We start from the raw sequence: 24061 nt of genomic DNA, 5'->3' as shown, positions 1-24061 counted from the left end.
CATTTTAAAATATTATTAGTAACATGGACTTTGTAGTTTCTCTGTTCACTCTGGTGATGTGTGTTATATATGGTTCTCTCATTTTTTTTACCTTTCATTTAGAATATAAGCTCTTCAAGACAAGAAACATGCATTGTACCTTTATAGTGTCTGGAACAAAAGGAACTTAGGCACCGCACTAAAAAAAAAAGGAGGGGGGAGAGAAAGAGAAGAGGGGAGACAGAGAGAGACAAGGAGAGAGAGAGAGATATTGAGAGAGAGATTTACTTCCTCCATCCATGTTATGTCAGCCAAATGCAATTGTATCGAGATGTCTGAGATTGCTGCTAGTAGAGGTCAGCAGAATATAGTGAAAGCAATGTATTTGAAACACAAAAGCACTGGGAAGTAAATGTTATTTCAAACCGTAGTGACATAGTCAAAGCATCAAGGTAAAAGAGAAAATTCTTAATCAAGCAATAATCCCACGGGTCAATAATAAATTAAAAATACAATTTTATCACAAATAATTTGTGGTTTTGAGAGAAGGTAAATTACTTGAATGCATTGCTTTTAAATGCTATACTTTAAATGCTGTACTCTGTAGCTGCTGAATAAGCTTCAAAAATACTGAAACCCGCCCCCCCAAACAACTAAAATCAATATGAAGGATAGGCAGACCTTTAGGATTTGCATTGGAGAGTTCATTAAAACCTGCAGTCAGGATTCTGTAAATGTTATGGCCAACTCTAAACTCAGACTGAGGTTTAAGACATGTTAGAATTTGACTAGGAACAGTGCACACAGCAATACAGGAACTCAATATTAGAGGAAAAAGTAAGTGTTATAAGCATAGAATTTACTTATTAATTAAAACAAAAGGCTCCTATATAACAGAGGTTGAATGTTCAATAAAAAACAGAAAAATCCTGTAAAAAATATAGGAGGAGACTTACATCCTGAAATTGCAATTCTGGCTTTTATTGCACTTGGTTAAACAGTAAGAACTCAAGATTTTGAATGAGAAGAAACCAAGAACTCTCGATTTCTTTTATACTGTAAAGTATAGCTGAGTTTATTGTGAGAAAGCTGCGTTCTTTATTTTCTGTTTTCACTTATTATCAAAGAAACATAGGCTTTTGAGTTCTTCCTGATGTTCAAGACAAGGGCTGAAGCTCATATTGTGGATGAAAAGGTAGCACAGAAAGAATATGAGAAAATTATAGCTTGCATATAAAACTAAGAAATATTTTAATATAGTTGCTGAAAGTTTTCCATAGCATTTGGGTGAAAAGTCAAAACTTGTTTGCCACAGAAAATTTAATTTTTTCCTCCGATATACTGAAATAAATTCAACTGAACTTTTCTGACTACTCAGGTACGAAATAGTGCAGCTTTCATATGCTATCATCCTGATCAGTTTACTAAACTTTTACTGAACAGACCATAATTGATGTTCTTTTTTTTTCAGCTCTTTAAGGAGAGAGGCCCTCTCTTTAGACACATTTTGAGTGCTCCTATAGAAAGGTGAAGTTTAGGAAGAAAAAAGTAGCATTAAAATATGCAAAGGGAGAGACAGAAAGTGAAAACTCATAGAAAAAATAATGGAGAAAGTTGAGCTGAAAGGAGAGATGGAGAGATAAAGAACCAGGCAGAGAATGAAAGATAGTATAAAGGCAGGGGATGAAAGAGGCAGAAAGCACAATATACAGTGCAAAGATTCAGCTGACTCTCTTGCATTAGTCAGTGACAGATGTTCATGGAAAGAATACAATATAAGCAGAACAAAATTATCTTGTCCTATGTACACTCCCAGATTTCTGTAATTAAGGTTTTAGGAACTTTCTGAGTCAAATACTGCATCTAGACTGTAGTGTTTAACACAACCAATTGCTGATGAGTTTAAAAACAAATTATTTAAACAATGTGTTTGGGACAGAAGAAAACAAAAAAATCCTGCTATCGGGAGGCAGTGGCCAGGCAATTTAGGTAAGCATACAATATTCACCTTGATAGATAACTTTTGATACTTTTTTTTTTTTTTTAAGGAAATGGTAGTCAAAGAATATTCCCTGATACTGAGAAAGGTATTAATACTTTCAAAGGACTTTTTATGACCTCCATTCTGAACTCTCTTGTTTTTTATTTGTGCATTTTCCAGACATAAAAAATCTTAAGTTCACACAACTGAGACTTTTTTTTTTTTTTTTTTGGACATGTTGCTCCTGCCAATAGATTACTGTGATATTGACCACATAGACATTTTAAAGATTTTGCACATGCAGAAATGTGCCTTGAGTTTTGAAGGTAATTTCTGAGAATGTAAAGTTGGTTCTTAAGCTGAATTTTGATTTCCATATGGCCATGTGTCTAATCTCATTGTAATCAATGGAGAACTATAGCTTATATTAGCTAAACACCTGTGGATGACACTAACTGAGATGCCCTTAAGTATCCTCACAYATTGTTATGAAGTTGGTCCATAAGGTACAAGATCTGCAAAGCCCTTCTGGAGAGGTGTTTGGAGGCCAAGTGGCATCTCAGGCACCTGTGTTTGACAACTAAATCGATCCTGTAGTCTGGAGCCTGGAGAGACAACCAAATTTGGATGTCTCCTTCAAGATTAACTGAATAGTACTGTAGGCTCCTTCAGCAGAATCAGCTAGAACTCAGTAATGTGGAAGGAGGTGGAAAAGACAAAATGGGACAGAATCCATTTTTTATTTTCATCAAATATTGAAAGCCATTTTCTTTAGCAGAAAGTGTTATAGGAAGAGGGAAAATTATTTGTTCATAAACTAGATGTCATATGACTAGTTGTCATATCCATATTGCTCACTGAGAATGACTCCTGGTTCATGCTAATTTCTGAAGCATGCCCAGGAATTGGTAGCTAGACCAAAACTATGTCAGGGGCTATATGAGTGAATTAATAGTAGAGTTGTTTAACACAACCTATCTTCCATGAGTTTAAAAACAGATTATTCAAACAAAATGTTTGGGACCCATTTGGCACCCAGGAATGTTCCAGTATGCTATCCAATTTTCACATAGATGTAGCCTGAGATGTAGCCTGAGATCTTGACTCCCAAGATCTTGCATTAAGCTTCTGAATTAATTAAGCTCATCATCCAGATAATGTTGCATAGATGGCAAATGTGTTTAAATTAGCAATGCTATTTTTAATAAAATTAGATAAATACCAGTGAATTGGCTATACAGTATGTGCCAGGAAAGGGTAATAGGTATACTAGGAAAGAAGGCTGAGTTCTGAACTGCAGCAAAGTGAAGTTACAGGACAGGCACATTTTTTCCTAAAAATCGTTATATGTGCTGACTGTCCAAGAATAAAGTTAAAGGGGATGCACTGAAAAAGAGCTACAGAGATATTTTCAAGTTGATTAGTATCAAAATGTGAAGTTATTAAAACTGTATACTAATGCTATTACTTTATATAGTGGAAGCAAACACAGTAAGTGAAATAGGCCTTGAAGGCCAAAAGAAGCAGGGATAAGATGTCTTAGAAAGACAGTAAAGAGCAATGTTAAGCTGCTTATTATCCCTGAGATGTCTTGGGATATGCTGCTTGTCTTTCACCTGGTGGTCTAGAAGGGTAAAGTTTTTTCATAAATTTGTGTCATATCTACCAGCCCGATGCTGATGAATTGGACACCCCGAAATATATGAAATTGGCATTTGACACCTATGTTTAGGCAACTGAGTCACTTCTCAGATGTAAATTGAATAGTTTTAAGAAATAAATAAGATTTAGAATGCTACATGGTATAAAATTAAAGCCCAGAATTAGTAGGATTTTGAGATTAAGATAGTGACAACATTGCAGACAACAGACAGAGGACAGAATGACAAAGGAAGTCATACAAGAATGATGTTGGTCAGAAAGGCCTGATAGCCCACCACCAAAAAAGGATTTGAAGGTAATGCACAAGGTTATAACCAAACTGAGCTCTGTGGAGGAATAAGCTGTGGAGATAAAATAATAATGATGCACTATTGTACCATCTTTGTACAAAGGAGTTCTAAAATAAAAGAAAGCAATGACAAATAGGTTAGGTGATGAAAAGCTCATTTCCAGAAGCACAAAGGAGATAGAGAGACAATGGCAGGTGAGAGAACACAGACACCACCCTGCCTGGCTATTCCCAGGCCCATCTCAGGACAGCAATCAGCCATCAAGGGCTCATCTTCAAAAGCACAGAAGAGGTAGAGGCACAGTGGTAGTCAGGGGAATACAAATTACCTACTCAGAGGGACAGACACCCTGTCCAGGCTCTTCCCAGGAGAGCATCAGCCCCATGGGCCAGTGTGAAAGCCTGCAAGATGAGTCAAAGGGAGACGCTCTCCAGATAGCGTTTCAGACTGAGGGAGTGTCCTAGGAATATGGGATGCATTGTGGGATGCAGGGGAAGAGCATTATCAGGTTGCACAAGCCTTATTATGGGATGTTTAGGGAAGGAACCAAATGCAGAGAAAGGGAGAGAGCTGGATGATTGAGGGAGGAATAAATGTTTGAGAAACTGAAGGAATGAGGGGATAGAAAGGGCTCGTCTCATGTAAACACTTTTTCTGGTCAATGCCCTGTGCCTGATCGGTGCAGTCTGTCCTATCTTATTAAACTCCCTTCTAACCATTTTCCTGAGTGAGGGGCTCTATGTGCATGGGTGTGTGTGTGGAGGTCTAAGTGCCAGCAACTGGAGTGGGACTACTGGTGAGAGGGCCCATGTGTCTGGTGCCAGCAACTGGAGCAAGTGAAGGTTTGCAAGTGAGTGTGCAATTGCTAGCAAACATCAAACTGGACTAGCTGGTGAGTAGGTGACATGATCTGGGAGCCAGGGGTGTGTGAGTGTCTCTAAGGGTGAGACCATGGTGGAGTTGGCTACTGGAGTAACCGGGCGAGTCCTGGACAACAGCCAGGGAGACTGTGGGGTCTGGGGATCAACTGAAACCTGTTTGTGTGTGTGTGTCCGGTGCGTATGCGCATGTGCATGTGTGTGTGTGTGTGTGTGCGCGTGTGTCTGTCTGTCTCTAGGAGTGAGGCACCTGGAAAGAGCAAGCCTCCACGGGCAGCTATTGGGTGGTCTGAGTGTTTCAGCCCAGCTGCTGGAGGGATCTACATTGTACATATGTAGACATATGTCCCACGGATGGACCTTCCTCCTGATAAGCCAGAGAGGGGAGCAGGATGAGACTGTTGGTGCTGTCCATGTTGAACTGTGTAGCCAGCCATGTTTATATGTATATATGTGTTGTATATGTGTATTTGTGTGGGCGCCTGTTGGGAATACATTCATAGCCTTGCTACTGGTTCAACCTGGAGACATGTAGCTGCAGCAGCCTTGAGCTGCTGGATTTGGCCTCCTTCCCTAACAAAATAGTCCTAAAAGCACCCTAAAAAATTCAGCAGTCAGTTATTTTGATGATTTCACAGATCTGTCTCTCTACTTTCCTCAGACTTAATCCTGCTTTTCTGACATTTCTCCTAGTAGCTCAAAGAAGCTGAAATTGGATGATTCCTTTTCCTGCCCTGCAAGCTTTTCTTCCTTTTCCTCTGGAGTCACAGTGAATAAAAAAAATCATTAAGCCTACAGATAGAGGATCACATTTAATTCTGTTGTCTCTCTATCTTCAACCATGTATGTTCTGTCCAAATATGTTTTTTCTTTTTGTTTTCTGGAGAAACATATTGAGCTCTGTTTGCATCATAACTGATCTTCATCAGCTCTTGGCTTAAAATTTTCCTGGATTTTTATTTCCTTCTTCTGTCAGTCTTGATTCATCTCTGTACTGGTTCAGAACTGTGGGAAGTTCAAAGTACTGGCTCCAATACCAGATATCTTTAAAACTGACCCAAGGACAGTTTTGGAAAATGCACTTTGTTATCAAGCCTGGCAGCTGTGCTACGTGTGTTACTTGTGGTCTCTGGGAGAAACCAAAGCTCTGATAGATGTTGTGGGTTTGGTGCATGTGTAACAAAAATAATGATGTCAGATTAATGTAGTAATCCTAAAAATAGCCTGGCAACTGAAGAACTGTAATGAGTACAAAATGATGTTTCAATCTGTATTGAAGAGAGGAGGAGTCGCTTACTGTATTTGCACTTAAATGCCTGGGAGACAGTGAAGAATTAAAAGATGAAACAAAGAAGAGAATGTAAACTCACAAGGCATGGTCCTGAGGGGAAAGACTGAATATCATGTAGATGGAATAGATTATTGGTATCAGTTATCCTTTGTAGCAGAGACGTGTACTGTAGGAGAGGTTAAAATGGAAACAAACCATGTTTTACTGAAGGCAGAAAGGATGATTTCTTCTTTCAGGCTTAACATCCTCTCTTTTGAATTTCATCTGTCACCTTATGGAGTTGGTGAGGGTTTTTTTTTTTTTTTTTTTGCTTGTTTGGTTGTTTGTTTTGTTTTGTTTCAGAGAGTTTTGTGTGTTTGTGTGTGTGCGTGTGATTTGTCCTAGGCAGAACTGCCTGTACAATAGGTTGGTTTGTAACTATTAAACAGCAACAATCCAGATGGTCAGGAAAAAAAAAAAAAAGGAGAAAAAAGTTTATCCTGTTGTTCTGTTCCTTTTTTCTCAAGAACAAGATAAACAAATAGCATATGCTGTCAATATGAACAGTTGTAATAGGAAGTACGAGACATTTCTCATTATGTCCTCACTGACCACTGTTCTTTAACCAGTAAACGTATGTATCTATTATGTTAATGAGCTAATCTGAATTATTAGCAAGACCATTGCATTACGATACTGCTTCCGAGTCAATGCTGAATCCAAATTAACTCCAAAGATAGTGTGGAAGAAAAGCATCCATAATCAGCCTCCCAGGATATTTTACTGTCTCCAAATTCACTTACCAATCTTCACATTTTTACCTTTGGCTGGCTGTCAGTGTGTAATCATTATTAGCACTTTTTGACTGGTAGAGTTTATAACAGAGGCTGATTTAATGTGAGGGAACTTTCAAGGTTTCTTGTGAAGTAAATAGTACCTACTACAGACAGGAAGGAATATGTTGGATTGTACAGGCTATGTGGGTATCACCCTCCATGCTGACTAGTCTTGTCTTCCACATGGCTGGACTGAATATATTTTCTGACCATGCTTAGTATGGCTCACGTATGATTTTTTTAAACTTCATTCTAGCTTGAGGGGACTAAGTTCTTCTGTTAGGCTTCTTGCACTTTGTATTCCTGATTGAGAGAAAAAAAAAAATTCTCCTGATTTATCTGAATGCTTTGAAATACCTACTTTGGTTGAATAGTGATTCAGGTTAGATAGATAGAAGTTCAAGCATCCCTCAGTAGATGGCCATTTAAAATCACCTGTGTATGCTGAAAACATTTAAATTAAGTTATGAGGGGAGAAAAAAGGTTTTTAGTTTTTATTATCAACATTGAAAAATTCCATAATGAACAACGTAACTGGTAAACTGAATGCATTCTAGAAGTAAAAGTAACAGCTGCTGGAGAAATAAAGATCATTAGTTAAACCAGTGCATCATGAGATGTGAATAAAACAAAATCTGAAAAAGTAATTTGCATAAATATAGAATCCCATAAGTATTATACAATAGCTTCAGTAATGACATACAGGTGGTGAAATTATTTGAGACATTTAAGATTATTTCCTGTTTGTTAACTGCAAGGAACAGATTTCACTTACAAACAGTGATATATAGATAGATAGACAGATAGATAGATAGATAGATAGATATACATATATATAYACATATGTACATACAAAATATGGATATATATATAAAAATATATATACAATATTTAGATTTTTACTATATGACTTTTTAGCAGGTATTTTTGTTTCTTCTTTCTGTTTTCTTTTTCAATTTGACAAATTGGCTCTGCAAGAGTAAACAATTTGTGCTCTGAAGCAATAAGTAATGATAGTGTAGAAAGTTGAAGAAGTTGACAGTTTCTGGGCAGTCAAGTCTGAGACATGATGAAAACTCAGATTCGAAAAGGAAAGGAATTGACCATGAACAAAACCGATAGAATGGACAGAACAAAGTTTTGTTATACATAGTTTTCACAGGCAAGAGAAAAGAATAAAAAACCACTTTATTAGATCCCAATAGTCTTTTACTAAAGGTAGTTTTCTAGACCCTTATCTTGAAAGATACTCAGTATAAGCACTTCAACAATCACTGGTGAATTGTATCTCAGAGACTTCCAAGACAGATGTGGTATCTCCCTAACCAATAACACTGTACGGATTTTTATTCCATTAAGATTAAGTAATGTTTTTTCTCCAGGCTTTGAGAAGAGGATAGACAAAATATGAACCCCAGAGAGCTAAGGAGGAGCTCCACAGTTTTAGCCTAATTGTTATTGTGTTCTCTGTGGAAATTCTTGAAAATGTTACCGATGATCAGGTTAATTAATGTAGTTAATGGAATGAAAAGTGGCTGCAYTAACACGCAAGAGAAGGAAGAAAAAGCCTTTGAACATTCTCTGCTGGTACAAGCAAAAGGAAAAGCACTCAAGGTATAAGTTGTCAATGGAATATTTTTGTTCTCCTCCTAGAGTCAAGGCACACAACATGATAAGAGGTCTTACTAGAATTTTATGGGCAAGAATAATTTATGACATACTCATGGCTTTCTTTACATGCTTACAAATTCAGAAGACTGAGGCAGATATAGCAATAACAAGCTCAAATTATCATTTCAGAGTTTCCTGTCTGCAAGGAAAGGAAAACAGAAGGCAAAGAAGTCTAGTTTTGAAATGCTGAATAGATGACAGGTGGAGGTAGAAGGTTGATACACTGGTTGATACTCTCTTCAGCAGAAAATGGATGCTACAGATTTAATGTCGTTGGTCTTAAGAAAAGTGAAATAGAGTCTAGAGAGCATAATTAAACAGATGAAGGCAAAAAAATGTTAATAAAATGAAAATGTTGCAGAGGAAACAAATTACCATTGATGAAACATAGAATGGAGGTTTTGGCAAGAAAAATTCCTCAAGGGTCAAGAAATTTTACAGCAAACACTCTTTAGTTGGCTTTACACAATCCATGAGAGAGCACAGCAAGAAAAATTGGATTTTGTACTGTATTACTGAAGCTGAGTTGAAAATTACAGTATTTTACATTTCATGAATATTAACGCCAATGGTTATAATCTGCTTGAGAAAGATTGAGTGAACAAAAGGGAAAGACAAGGCACATCTAATTCAGAATTACAGACAACATGAAAGTGGTGATCCCAAATAGTTATGATCAGAATTCTGATACAGGAGATGCTAATATAAAGTTGGTGGACAATATTTGATCTCACAGAAAAATATATGGAGATCATTTTTTGCAAGGATCTTTGGTACTAGGTAGGAAATAGTCTGTGTACTAGATCAATTTTCCTGTTAGCTGCACATGTCTTCCAGATATGATTTTTCCAAAGGCTTTAGAGCCTTTTCTGTCTCTGGTGACGTGGTGATGGAGGGGGGTACCATAATCATTGGGAAAGATAATCGCTACAGCAGTCTCGCATAATGCAAAAAGTTGATCTGTTTCACAGCCTGCTCCTTTGTTGTGTTTTACTCAGAAAAGAGGGCAGTCTTGATTGCATTGCCCTAATTGTTCTGGAAGTGACAGCCAGTGTATGGCCCATTATTTTCCTTAGATTTTTCGAATGCATGCATGAATATACCTTAGTACATGTGCAGCAAGACTTAAGATTTAGGGAACCGTCAGACCTTCTATATATATGCAATAAATGTTTGCCTGTTGCAAGAAGAGCTATTGAGCACCGATATTCTATCAACAAAGACACCCACGAACATATCAGCTGGTGCTCTCTGCAGAGCAACGAATCATATTTAAAAAACAATCAATGATCATCTTCTTATATATCTAGCATAATATGTGTGGAAAAAAAGGTTGCATGGTGTATATGAGTTTCCAGTCCAAGTAACAGCTGAAGTTTTCTTTGGATGGTACTTAAATGTCATCAGAGTTTGTTTAAAGAATATAAATGGCCAGAGTAGTTGTTTGTTTGTTTTTTTGATTTAGTTTGTTAGTTTTTTCTTTCTTTTGATCAATAAATGTGCCAGCCAAAATGAGTGAATTCTGTATCAGATGTTTATATGAAAACAGTCATGAAAATTGCAAGGAAATATTTTGTAGTAAAAAAAAAAGAGATATGACAGGAAAGAAAATCACAGCAGGAATCAGTTATATATCATACTATAAATGAAACCAGAAAGAYGTTGGGCTGAATTTAGTTATAGTAAAGGTAGAGAATTCTGCTGATCTGGAGGAAATCTTTGTTGTGCCCACAAACTCATTTTGTAGCCATGAGTTACTTCCGAAGCATTCTAAAAAGATTCTATGATTCTTAAAGATAGAGGAGTTTATTATGTATTCTCACTATCAGACCAGTAGTTGAAGAAAGAAAATGACATCCTGAGACAAATGACCTTTCTTGATGAATAGGTCAAATGCCTTTGAGCCAAAATTTAGAGCTGTTTGGAACCTTCTGAGGTATGGAAAGCARCAGATCATTACAAACTAATTGAGCCCTTTGATTTCTCTTTTTTCATTTTCTGTTTCAGCACTGGATATTCTTGAAGCACAAGGAAGATTTAGAAAAGGTGTTACCTTTCAGAATTAAATGTAATTAGCAGGTTCCTTTCACTTCAATTTAGTCTGCAAAGCACATCCCAAGGAAAAGGTTTGAGTGTCTTGAAATCAATTAGCTTTCTGGTTATATTCAGCTGGTGAAACAGCTATTCTATTATTTATATTAACTAGTGAATAACATATGGAAAAAAATCCTCTTTCTTCATTGCTCTTTTCAAAACCTTGGATTTCTTGCTTAAGTGAACTGCTACTTCACAGAACCTTCCTGCTCATTCAAGCTTTGTCTTCTTTCACAAGCGTTGAAAACGCAGAATAGACCTGTAAGTGAAACAGGTACTGCTGATGATCTGACATCTGTACTTTATATTTTTTAGGGTTTTTCACTTTGGATTGGTTCTTGTCAGATCCCATAGCCTGAGTCAGGCTCATTTGCACCTGCAGTCCATTAYAGCTTCTTGGCATGTCTTCCTCTGTAGTATCATCCAAGAATAATCCAATTCATGTTCTCTCAGACAGCTTTGGAACATGAGACAAAGCGGGGAAAATCATGAGATGCACTTCGAATAGTCACTCYTCATCCAGACTGAAATATCGATGTAGACTCACCCTCATTAGTGTATTTTTTTGTAGAAAGTAATGAAAGAGATATAATCCTTCTGTTCTTTATTTTCTGTCTGTCATACTTCTGTTTTGTTATCTTTGAGGTAAGAATACCTATACAAGAAAACTATATAACAAATAATGTATGATCATAAATGAAATTACAAATAGAGGATATTATTGTTTAAAAAATAAATTGATTGTTAATTGGTGTATTAAAAATTCTCTTCATTAATTTGTCTATTGTTATCTGATGCAGCACAGGGTTTTTGCTTTGCTTTTAACAAGACATGACTGAAAACTCATAGCTAAATTTACAGTGTGGTTAGTAAATCTGAAGCAACAGCTGATGAAAATCTCAGATGAGAGGTTTTGTCTCATATTATTTTTGCTTTTTTCATAATAAGGCAAGTATTAATGAAAGTGGATCAAATCCCTTAAGCATTATTTATAAGTGGGCAAGAAAAGTTTTGAAGAAGGATTAAAAGTAAATCTGTAGTTATCCAAAGCTAGATGGCTGTCTTGGTTGAATGAATACATATTTGTGATACTCAGTTGAGATAAATAAATAAATGTTCCCAAGTGTTAACAAAGTTTGAATAGTGAATTAGGAGTCTCTGGAGCTAGCAACAAAGTGTATGGCATCTATTGTGTAGTGTCTGTTTTTATTAATGACTTGAATATGAATATAAGCTCCTTGGGGTATTAATATCCTTATTTCTAAAGTTCATGATTGGTAGAGTTGAGCACACCATCAAAAGTGATTAAGCTATTACAACTTAATTAGACATTGCTCAGCATTTGAGCCAGAGTAATGATCATATATTTGTTCTCCATCTGCCCTACGTGTAGGGTAAAATATAGTAGCTTAAACCACTTTAAAGTTATGAAGCCAATTCAAACTGTCATATATTACTTTGCAACTGGGATGAGGAAAGAGAGCAAAAGCAATCAGTTACCACACTGGCTGATAAGTGGTAATGTGTTATTCTTCAGTAACTTTTTTTTTTTCCTTAGACAAAATACTTGACTATATACAAAGGGATGAATATTTTCTCTTGGTTTCCAAGTTCTCCAGCTGAGAGTCTTCTGACTTCTATCAATGCATTTATATATATTATTCTTTATAATTAAGCCAGAAATATGACCATCTTTCATGGAACCATTTGATATACTATTTATAACTATACCACATTTCAAGCTTAGGTTCATATATGAATATTCACTCATAACAAAGTCATAAAATTACTGTAAGTGGTATTTGAAAGAATATGTGAGCTTATGGCCCCAAAATGATAACTAGTATGGTTTTGATTTATATAAATCAGGTTCCCAAACAAGTCTAATATAATATATAAGTATTTTGAAATTATTTTCCTGTGGAAATGTTTCCTAATAAAAAAGTAACATCTTTACATTAGACTGATTTTTTTTTTATTTATTGAAGAGTATGTTAATCTATTAACAGTTTCACTGAAGATTGAATGATTTTGTAAAGTTACATACTGTTAATAAAGTTTATCAAAAATAGTCCTTTTAAGTGAGAAGTTCCTCTGGGGTATGGTGTCTGTTTCTATAGTAGGCTATCTTTGATCCTGAGGGATCAAACAGGGACATCTACATAAGAGGAAAGTTATCACAAAGACTAAAAGCTAATTTCTATGTCTGTTTTATATGCATATGCTAATTTGCCACTTGGTTCATATCACAGGAAGCAGAATCAAGTTAGAATTAAATGTCATGCATTATTTTGATGCCTAAGTACATAAATAATATATTACTCCTCCTAATTTGCAATTACTATAAAAATATACTTTTTAAGATTTCAGCTTTTTTTTTTAATATCTAATACATATAGCAATTTCAATGACACCAGTTTCTAACCTTTTTGCAGACTTGTCCTCAGTTCTGTCTCTGACTACTTTGCTGCCATGTTTACAAGTGATGTTTGTGAAGCCAAGCAAGAAGAGATCAAAATGGAAGGCATAGACCCCAATGCGCTGTGGGATCTTGTCCAGTTTGCATATACAGGTATTGCAATGTGTACATTATACTTACTGGAAAGAAAGATTTTGATAGTTTTCTTTGCTACATACCAGTGAATTATATTTATACTCTAAACATATATTCTTTTAGCCTGAATCATTCAAAATACCTGTTTACCATTTCTGAGGCTGCATTCAGATTGTGATCTCTATCTCCAAACTGCTATGTCTGGCTTAGTAAGTACAGGAGAACAGTCTATAAAATTATATGTTTTTCTTGATTTTGCACTACTTGAAGAAGGGGGCCTCCTACTGTGACAGATTTGGATCACATGAGATCACTGAAGTAACAGCTGTATTTTTTCAATAGCACTATAGTAATGTTCGAGTCAAATTTCAGTTTGAATAATTTCATAGATATTTAAAAGTGTTATTTTGGTATGAGCTGGGTGTCACGCTGTCATGCTATGAAGGTTCGATAGCAACGACTGAGACAGTAATGTAATAATAATAAAAAAGATGTTTATTTCCTCACACAAGTTCTTGGATTAGTAACATCCATTAAAATAATGCGATTACTAATTTAGGAAGGATAACACAAAACCATCAGTTACTAATTTAGAAAGGATAACCTGAAACCGTCGATTACTGCGTTATTAATTGGAAGCACTGCTTATCCCTACTTGAAAGCTTTCCTGTTCACTCTCCTATTGAGAGGGCTCTCATCCTCGAGGAGTTACCTTAACCCAGCGTCCCAGGAAAAGGGGAGGGGGGCGAATACTCACGGTCCAGCCGGAGAGGATGGTCAGGTCACGTTCCCGTCCCTGCTCAAACTCTCCTAGCTCCCAAGTCTCTTTTTATACGGCTGGGGCTCTGGGCAAACACTGCTTTTGCTGACTTTTWGCGAGTTTCGCAATCACAGGACTGTCTGTTTGTCTGCTTGGGRGRACCCTGCTGGCGAGGCAAGACCACGACACCTCCGTATTGCTTCTCCCCTCCCCGGGGGTCCGTGCAGATTCCAGGTGGCAGACTTCACTTCTGCAGTCTTGTTAATGCTTCCATTCCGCAGCCTTGCGCATAYCAGTCCTTGCGCATATCGGTTGGTAGACTTCTTTAGTCCTGTTAACTCCTCTGTTCAGCAGCTTTGTGCACGTCAGCTCTTGTGCTATCAGTTCTTCTGCATATCAATTGACAAACTTCAGTCCTGTTAACTCTTCACTCGCCCGTCACTGGGTATTGTCACTTTCATTTCCTATCATAAGCTGATACTATGCTGTGTAATGTAAATTTCTGAATAACACATAATTCAGAGTTAATAGCTCAGAACTTCCTTCTGCATAGTTATTGCATTTTAATGCATAATAAATTTATTTTTTATCTTTCTTAAACCACTTATGCACAAATCTAACTGAAATGCACTAATATAAAAGAATACTAAGGTTACACAATAATTAAAAGATAGGATGCTCATAATAAGATTTATTTGTAATCTGAATTTGTTTCCTCTCGCGTATGTATCATAAAAGTATAAATGGCAAAGGACAGGTAATCTTGACCATTTTTACGAACTTGCATAATCTCATATTTGTCTTTTTTCTTGAAATTTGGTATTTGGTAGAAGAGTGTAGTATATTTGAACTTTTAGCTCTTCAGAACAGGACAACAATAGTTTGTTAGTTTTTGACTTTTCAACTGATCTCATGCGTATAGTGAGCATATATGTATATGTATAACAGTAATTTCTGTGGGTTGACTATATAAGCTCTTTCATCTTATATAGAAAATATTAATTGGTTTTATTATTTTAATTTTTACATTTTGCCCAAGGAACTAGTCATAATTATATCAGTGATTTGCTTCCAAAACCTTTAATTTCACATATAGTTGCTTATGTTTTAGAGAAGCTTTTCTCCTGGGGACAACTGAACATTTCACTAAAATACAGCTGAACATGGTCTTGTTTTCAAAAACCTAGAAGTTAACAGTATTACACTGCAAATGATTTTAGATATGATTTTAAGAGAAAAAAAACCCTCAAACATATCCATGTTATATTAACTGCAGTTCTCTCGGTCAGCTTTATAATGTATTAGAATCTAGTGAAATTATTTCATTTTTAGTATGACTCATAAATAGTAGTTCAAGAAGGGTAAAACTATACATATTTATTAGAAAGTATTATTGCAGATAAAAGCATCCTATACTGATGCCAGACTACACCCTTCAGTTCAAGCAATAAAACTAAATACTATGGTAAGATATCAGAACTGGACTTTAGCAAAGGCGAGGTTTTGTACTTCAGAGACAAAAGACAGGCRTATTTATTCAAAAATGAAGTTGTTATTGTCTGCTCTATCCTTCAGTAAAAAACAGGAACAATATTAATTTAGTTACTAAATACACTGCTTTGGATATCTTGAAGTTTTCCTAATAACCCCTGTTAATAATCATAATAGCTTTTACTTCTGCATGTCTTTCATAGGTTTCTGAAAGGATACAGTTTTCTGGACAGAATTTCTAGAATGAAATAGATGATAAATCCAGTTTTTTTCCAACCAGCAAAATTATACTGTAATAAATATGTCCCTAGTTTTTCTGCCTTTCTAAATGCATCTCATAACTGTGGGCAGAAGAGCCTCTATATAGGGCCCAATCATAAATTCATTATCTCAGAGACTTTCCACAAATGATATTTGATATTAGAAGTTTAGTAGCATGATACACATAGTGAGATTTCTACTGGAATATCTTCCTAGCTTCCACCTTTATGGAGCATAGCTTCATCTACTTTGGTAGTCACTGATCAAATACAAATTTGCCTAATCCTTTGAAAACCATTTATAATTTTGGCCTCAACGGCACGCTGCAGTAGTGAGTTAAATTTTGTGAAATATATGGCTTCTTTTGGTCTGTGTAAACTTCTTGTCTAATAATTTTGTTTGTGCTCTTCTTGTTTCTACTTATGTGAGAAAAAAAATTATGATAGGGTGAAAAGGAGTGATTATTTGTTATCTGTCGCTAATATACAAAATACACCTCCTGTTAGTAGTTTATTCATGAATATCATTAATAGCTTAAAAGCCATAAAGGTGTGCAACACCAAGAGCAATCTCCTTACATTCTGAAATCAGCATTTATTACTACCAGTCATATCCTTTTCTTAAACTTCCTTTAAACTGGCCTTCAGGCCGGTGTGGAAAGCCTAGTCAGTGCTCGATAATCCCTCTGATGTTATCTTCTTTGATTATAAATCTTCAATTAGGAGGGGAAAAAAATGAGTGGGATTATTGAAATTTATACTTCCACCTCTGGAACTCAGCACATTTTGAATCTGTTCTGAGACATCCCAGATTTTATCAGAAGGATATAAATTTCTCATTAGAACATCTTTGGCATGCTTTTAATCCAGTCAGAAAAGGGAGAGAAAGGTAAGGGTAAAAAAAATGTATTTTTGGAGTAAACGTGATTTTGAAGCTGTTCTAACGATGGTAGGTTGCATTATTATACTGTTCTTTTTCTGTCATTTCTGATTACAAATATGCTATTCCCAGGAGTTTTAGAATATGAGGCGTAAAAGCTTCTTTTTTCAGTAACTGAAAAAATCAATAAATCTTGAAACCTGTTCATGATTGTAGATCTCAAAGTTATAAAATCTAAAATGAAAATAGTTTTGTTAAAAATGTAAAAGGAAGAAAATAAATCATATTTTTATCACAAAGTTCCAACATCTATGCTATTTTCCTATGCTTATTTAAAGCCTGTATTGTAATTTAATTATATTGATGATAAAGCAGAATCTTGATCCAGTGAAAGAAAATATCCCTTTAGCTCCCCTGCTAAAGATAATATTTCCCTGAGATTCTATTAGCACAGACATAACATTTCACTTGTGGTTGCTTGTTTGTTAGACTTAAATGTGTTAAGCAGACCTGGTATTTTAGGTTTTTGCTTATAAGGGAAATGGTTCAACCTTCATTGATCTCAAAAAATATATTAGCATTTTATTGCTACACTTTTATTATTATTTGGTTTTTCAAATCATCCCAAAAGTTTTCCGTTCTGGTAAGACCTTAATTTTATCTATTTAGAGGTAAAAAATATATAGATATATAGATATGCACATATGTATATTAAAAAAAAAATTGTCTGCTATTGGACAAAATAAAGGCCAGATTTATTGCCAAGCTGTCCTGTTTTCGTGATGAAATTGTGTTCCTTTAGCTATCAAGAGCAAACTGTTTTATATATTTTTGAGTCTTTAAAAATAATATTCAGAACTTCTGTGTGAAAAAGACAAAATAAAATTTCAGTGGAAGGAGAATAAAAAATAGACATGTAGTAACACTGGTAAATATAATTTAAAAAAAAAAGTGTAACTTGTCTCTTTCCCCATTGTGTGAAGACTGGATGTTATCTAATTTGCAATGGAAAATGAACATTTTCAAATCTAATCAACTTCAGAAAGACCTTGCCATCTATAAGAAATCCACATTTTAAATGAATCTAGGCTTTCAAACATATTTATGTCTTCAAGGCTATACATGTGAATAAAGTTGGGCAAATGCTTAAATGAGATACAATGTTCATTTGATTTTGCTGGTTTTCTTATAATTTTTTCCCCTTTTAAATATTCAGTACTTCCTGACATTTATTTTTTTCTTCTTAAATAGATACTAATCCGTGAAAGGCAGTAGTCATGGTTCCTAATTATATTGTGAAAGACTTCATACAACAGTAAATTGCCCTCTCGGTGTATCCTACAGAGGCAGARGTCAGAACTGTGAGTTTCTGAGCAGCTGGACGGTGCTCACTGGTGTGCTCACTAAACAGCCTGCAAAGTAGAATTACCTGCTGCCCAGCAGAACATCAACTCCAGTAGAGACTTGATAAAAGCTTCTCCTAAATAAAGGCAACTGTCCATCTGAGTAGTAATGGGAAAACTGAACTACCAAACAATATGGAATTAAAGGGAGTGAAGGGTGCTAAATTTTCTAAGAAGAAGTCTCATCTGCAGCACTAATCAGCAAATTAATTTGCTAGATGTATCTTTAAAAAACAATTTGGTTAAAGCTGGAAAAAAAAGAGATGTATTAAAATGTATGCTATACAGGATATTTTAGATGGGCTCTGGGGTTCTTTTTTTAGTTACTGCTTTTGTTTTACATATGAGGATTATAACTAAAGAATTTAATTCTGTAAATAAATTATCCTTAATAAGGTAGTTACTGTGTATTATTTTATTATCTGAAATAAATACAAAGCTTTCTAATTACATAAGCTAAATTATAATGTAATTACAACAGTATAGGATAGTATAATTCAAATATATATTATATAAATATATATCATGTAAATCTGTTAGTAAAACACTGCATCATTTACTACTGCCTTCTCTTCATATCAGTTACTCATTCTTCAGTATCAATAGTCTGTATTAGGTTTTTACTGCTTTTGCAATTCAGAGTATTTAATGGAAAATGACTTTCAGCTAAAGTCATATTTAAGAAAAAGCCTTTAAAAATCTTTAGACTGTGTAATAAWATATATGTATGTCTATATCAGACAAGGAAATGCCAATAATAATTGTATATATAACAGACTGATTTACATGAAATTTAGTGAAATTTTTCATATGTTTAATATATAAAATTATTTTGTCTGAGGACAATTTTTTTTCTTTTGATTCAAAACTTCACTTGTTTCAAAACTTCAAGTAGGCAGTTGATTTTAAACATGTAGCAGTAAAAAAAAGCATTCATTGAAAAATGGTTTTATAAAATAAATTCTTAAATTTACTTCATTATAATCTTTATTATATATGCATATATATGCATATATATCATAACTCCCTAAGTGCCATCTCTACAGTTTCTGTATGCTCATGCTTTCATTTAATGCCTCATGTAATTTCACTCATTTTCATATAATACAACTTCTACTGTAAGGATATGTTCATTATTTTAGTTACCTGCAGCTTCCCTGTCTCTCTTTCACAGACAATTGCCTCTAAGTAGTGTTCTGACTGTCTCAGAATTAACCATCTATCATAAATAAAAAGGAAATATTAACATTGCAGTTGGTATTTGTCTAGAGTTGTGAGCCCCTCCAGTTTTATTACAGATTTTTTTTTTCAAACCCATGTGCTTGTCGTAGTTTACATAGGTTTGTAAATTACAAAGTGTTTTTTTTTTCCACTTTTGTTTTAAAGAAAGTTTAATCATTAATCTTAATGAGTTTTACAGCAAAGGATATATTTGACAAGTAGAAAATATGTAAGCTCAATACATACATCTCGTTTCTCTTTGCTGCATTTGGTTCATTGAAATGAAGCAAGTATGTATAGTCTGTGATTTAACAGAACTGTAATTTAGAACAAAACCAAGTTTCCTCTTTTGCGTGTCTGCTGAATGTTTTATGTGAGCCCGCTGAGGAACTCTGAAGCCAACATTTATGTGTAATGGTTATACGAGAAGCATGTGTCATTTATCAGGCAGCAAGAGGATTAATTGTAGAAAATATAAGTTTGAGATCCTAGTGCCCTGGGATACATGGACATGTATTTATTAATCTTGTTAGAGTTCAGGATAAGCAGTAATACAGAAGACTATTTCTTTAACTCATTTTTCTTAGGTAATGATTCTTTCTTCATCCTAAAACTTGATTTTTCATTATTTTCAATTATACTTACGTATTTTAAATAGGAGTTGAATTGGAGTTTGACCTTCAGGTATTTTGTTGCCTCTGGTGACTCTGGGAGTCTTTCTTTGAAGTTACTACTGAACTCTGAAGTTCTGGTCAGCCTACGTCAGACTATCTAATATATATGTGTTTACAGTAGTGGTCAGAAGAACAGATTGGTGCTTTCATACCATTAGTGAAACTGAAAAAAAACCATTTAATTAATAGGAAAAAAAAAAATCCGTGATTTGTTTATGACTACCTATAAAAAAAAATAAAAGACCATGGATCATATATGGAAGAGCATTAAGCCCTACTGCATGACTCTTAATTTGGTTTTAATCTTTGGATTTTTTGATTAAAGGCCTGTCAAATGTCCTCTCTGTCAGTGTTATATCTAGTAAAACCTGTAATGTAGACCAAAGTGATAAAGCAAGAAAGAAAATACCTTTAAGGACAAGGACCCTTAGGTTCCTTCAGAACAGATGCCTCGTTAATTAAACACTTCCAGGGAGGTTTTGGAGGTTTAGGGTTTTTGGGGGTGTTTTTTGTTTTGCTTTTGGTTTGGGCATGATTTTTTTGATCACTGAAATTCAGTTCTATATAAATTAATAAATGATCTTTAGCATAGTTTTGATCTGTGCCCAGGATTTTCACAGCCACAGGATCATTCTTCAACCAGCAGTTCGAATGTGGCCATCATATTTTGGAGGATTGCAGAGTTTAGAGTATACCACAGGCCATTCCAATCCAGCTGGCCTCAGTTCTAGAGGACAGTCCTAGACAAGTTTAATTTAGGATTAGCACAGGACCTCATGTATATTAAAGGCATCAGCTCAAAGAAACAGTCTCCGTCTCTTAGGTCAGAGTAGCTTGTTTACAATTTTTCAGGCTACTCCCCTGAAGATCACTCTCACCACATTGATAACTGGAGTGACTCTGATATTGTACATATCCTGAAAGGTTTTGCCTCTGCCTGTGTGGCAGGCTAAGCCCTTATGTCATGCATGAGAAGCTCAGTTGTTCCTTTCGTGGGATCATATCAGAAGCCTCTGTGAGCATGGACTACTTCTATCTAACACTCTTTATAATATTACCTGCTTCTGTCACACTACATTTGCACTCCCCTGTGTTTGCTGGTTGACTTTGCACTTTCTCAGAATGAGCCCTTGTGGATTGCCATTCACTTCAGATGGGGAGATCAATTTTTCCAGGAACACTGACAGAAGGATGAGACATCAAAAGAAAAAAAAGAAAAAAAAACAGTTAAGATAATTGGATTGACCCGGAAGACTGTTGCCTTTGTTAGCCTTTGCATAATGAAGAGTGCAGAAGTCTGGTCACAAGTGGTATCAGATTATGGTAGATCTAGAATGAACAGAACTTCTGGATATGGAAGTTCACCTGTGAGTTTCTCTTCAGGGAGCTGGTACTTGCCATCAACTCATTTTCAGCAATCACTGCCAATAAAGAAAGAGTTGCAATTATCCACAGAAGACTTGCTTGTCATGACATTCAAAGTCATATGTACCTTTGTTCACTGTAAATTTTCTAGTTGTGCTGAAGCACTTGACAAGATTCACAGTTCCACATTGTGGTCTTCATGAAGATCTTACTTATTTGTCAATAAAGCCTTAGTCCACTACCAAGGAATATTTCTGGATGGAATTACCAGCTATACTTCCCATGTGTACAGTTCAAAGTGTCTTCCCAAGTCTCCTCTTGTATAACTATAGGACTAAAAAATTGTTTGGAAGAGAGCTCCAGACTGGAAACCCATAMATTTTGGAGTATTCAAAGTGATCTAGATGACTGTATTATGGRGAGGTAGCTAATGACTGTGTGTCCTTTTACTGTGGCACAATCTGCTACTGCTGTGAAGTCAGAAAGAATAATTCCAGGCAGATTCAGGGAAGCATCTGAAAGAAAACAGATAGATTGAGTGCACTGTGAGAAGACTGTTGTTTTGCGAGCAATTCCTTGCTGTGTTGAAAGTTTTCCAATACCAAAGAGGCAATAAACCAGCACTGCATGTTAATACGGCACCCACCTGGAAATGAGACAGTTCCTTTAAGTGGAGCGCCATCTCGCTTTGCTTTCGCCTGATGCATGCCGTGCTGTTGTCTAGACAGCTTCAGATGTCATCAACAAAGCTACTGCAACATGGGCTACCTCTTTAATGTGCTTCTGTCTGCAGTTCCTGCAGTGATGTATGCCCATATCCACTCTGCTGAGCTCAGCCAGCTGGCTGTGAACCCACGGTTCCAAAAGAAAGCAGAAATTTCACAAAAATCATGATGGCAACTAATGAAAGAGGTCCCCACCTTTCATGTGTTTCTCTGCTCCTGTCCCTGGATCCTAAAACATACTTGTATCCCCTTTCTTTTCCCTAATGGTGCCCATCATATGATGACTGCTGAAGCACACCCACAGAGCAGAATACTAGTGTAGTCAATTCTCCCAGCAAAGGAATCCAGGTTTTATTAGTCTCTATTGTGGGCTCGTGAGCAAAAATCTTCTGTTGGCAAATGATGCCTCCATGTATGCAAACCTTTTGTTCTTTAAATGCGAACTTGAACTGCTCAGTGCTACAGGATTACCGTAGCACAAGCTGCCAAACCTTAGCCTGAGAAGCTGAGAAGCTTATTCTGGCAGAGGTGAGTATTCCTGCTTTTGAACCAGCTTCAGACATATGGAGAATAAAATACTGCTGTCTTCAAACCTGCAGACTGAAACCCTTTGTCCTTGAGACATTTTTTCCTTTTTTGCAGAGCGCAGGGCTTGATTGTGTTCAGTGTAATTGAAAGCTTATATCTCAATGAGATAAAGGTTTTTTTGTTTGGTTGGTTGGGGTTTTTTTGTTTTTTGTTTTTTGTTTTTTTTTTAAATATACAATACCATTAAGGATGTGCATTGTGTGGTCTTGATTGTAGCAGAAGGACTTGTCCAAGGTGGGTCATATGGAATAGTTCTGGAGGCCCAAGATGGTGCAATCTTGGTAATACCACCTATAGGAAGTAATCCTTGGAATAAAATGTTCTGAACTGTATCTGTTTTTTGTCTTGGAACAAGACCTTTGTGTGTGTCTGTGTGTGTGTGTTGGTGTGTGTGTGTGTGTAAGAGCTTTTATTATTATTATTATTATTATTATTATTATTATTATTTTCAAAAGTAAATTCCTTCAGAATTTGCATGTATGCAGCATGATGACCAAGGTCTACAGTCTGGAAGCAAAGCTAGGAATCAAATTATTTAATAGTATAGATACTGTTCTCAATATCCCTCTAAAAGAGCCTCTATTGACTGTAAAAAGAATTAAGGGAAACTAAGGCTTTATATCTGAAAAGAACTTTTGGGAATAGTTCTTGTCATCTCCCACTCTATTTATTGTATGAGGAAAAGATTTGTGCTTTGGAAATTTAGTTAATTAATGCTTTTTATACTTCTGCATTTTCAAGGTACCTTTTATCTTGGGATTTTTCTTTGTTTTAACCTGTGAGTTTGAACTCCTCTCTTTACATATAAAAGTAAGATTAAGATTTCAAAATATAATGACTGCCTAATAGTTGAATTGTTGGTGAAGTAATCATTAATGCATTGATTATATACACAGATACAAAGTAGTAATCTTTAGCAAATAATCCTAACAATGAAATTCATAGCTTACTTTTTTATAGACAATAGGAAAGAAAAAAAAAGTCTGTAGATGTGTTTCAGAGAAGTAACATATTCCCTGTTTATAAGGAGATTTTAGGAAGATTAGACTCACTAGCTGAAATTTTTTGTTTATACCCCTATTATTTGTATGTATATCTTATAGGCATATGTGACAAAGTTCAAACTCCTAAGGTGAACTAAGACACATGAACAGCAGTTGTTTCATAAGCAGAGAACAGCAGTTTAATGTCTGTCTCTAAAAAGCTGATATTTCTAAGCAGGCAGAAACATTTCTTTAAAAAAACACATGGTCCAGATATTTCACTTAAACAACAGAAGCTTTTTTTTCTCAGACCAAGAGATGGAAAGATACTATCGTATATCATGGTATGTTTTGGCTAATGATGATTCTCTGATCTTTAGGGAGACATTTGCAAGAAGGTTCCCACTCAGGGGGGATTTTAATTTGTTAATAGSATTTGCTTATCACTCCGCAATGTTGTAATTTTCTGCACCATTGAAGTAGACTGGACTTTGGC

At 35.4% G+C, this 24061-nt stretch overlaps 1 protein-coding gene across 1 annotated transcript in view; it reads left to right on the top strand.

Moving 5' to 3' along the window:
• KLHL1 (kelch like family member 1) overlaps positions 1-24061 on the top strand; it is a 190842-nt gene that overhangs the window by 5380 nt on the left and 161401 nt on the right. Inside the window, exon 2 of the mRNA XM_026075972.1 lies at positions 13097-13233. Coding sequence (XP_025931757.1) covers positions 13097-13233 — 137 coding nt within the window. The remainder of the gene's footprint in view (positions 1-13096; positions 13234-24061) is intronic.

The sequence above is a fragment of the Apteryx rowi genome, unplaced genomic scaffold (genome assembly GCF_003343035.1).
Source record: "Apteryx rowi isolate R43461 unplaced genomic scaffold, aptRow1 scaffold_417, whole genome shotgun sequence".
Classification (NCBI taxonomy): domain Eukaryota; kingdom Metazoa; phylum Chordata; class Aves; order Apterygiformes; family Apterygidae; genus Apteryx; species Apteryx rowi.
The sequence above is the reverse complement of the archived record's forward strand: the minus strand, read 5'-3'. Positions and strand labels throughout refer to the sequence as shown.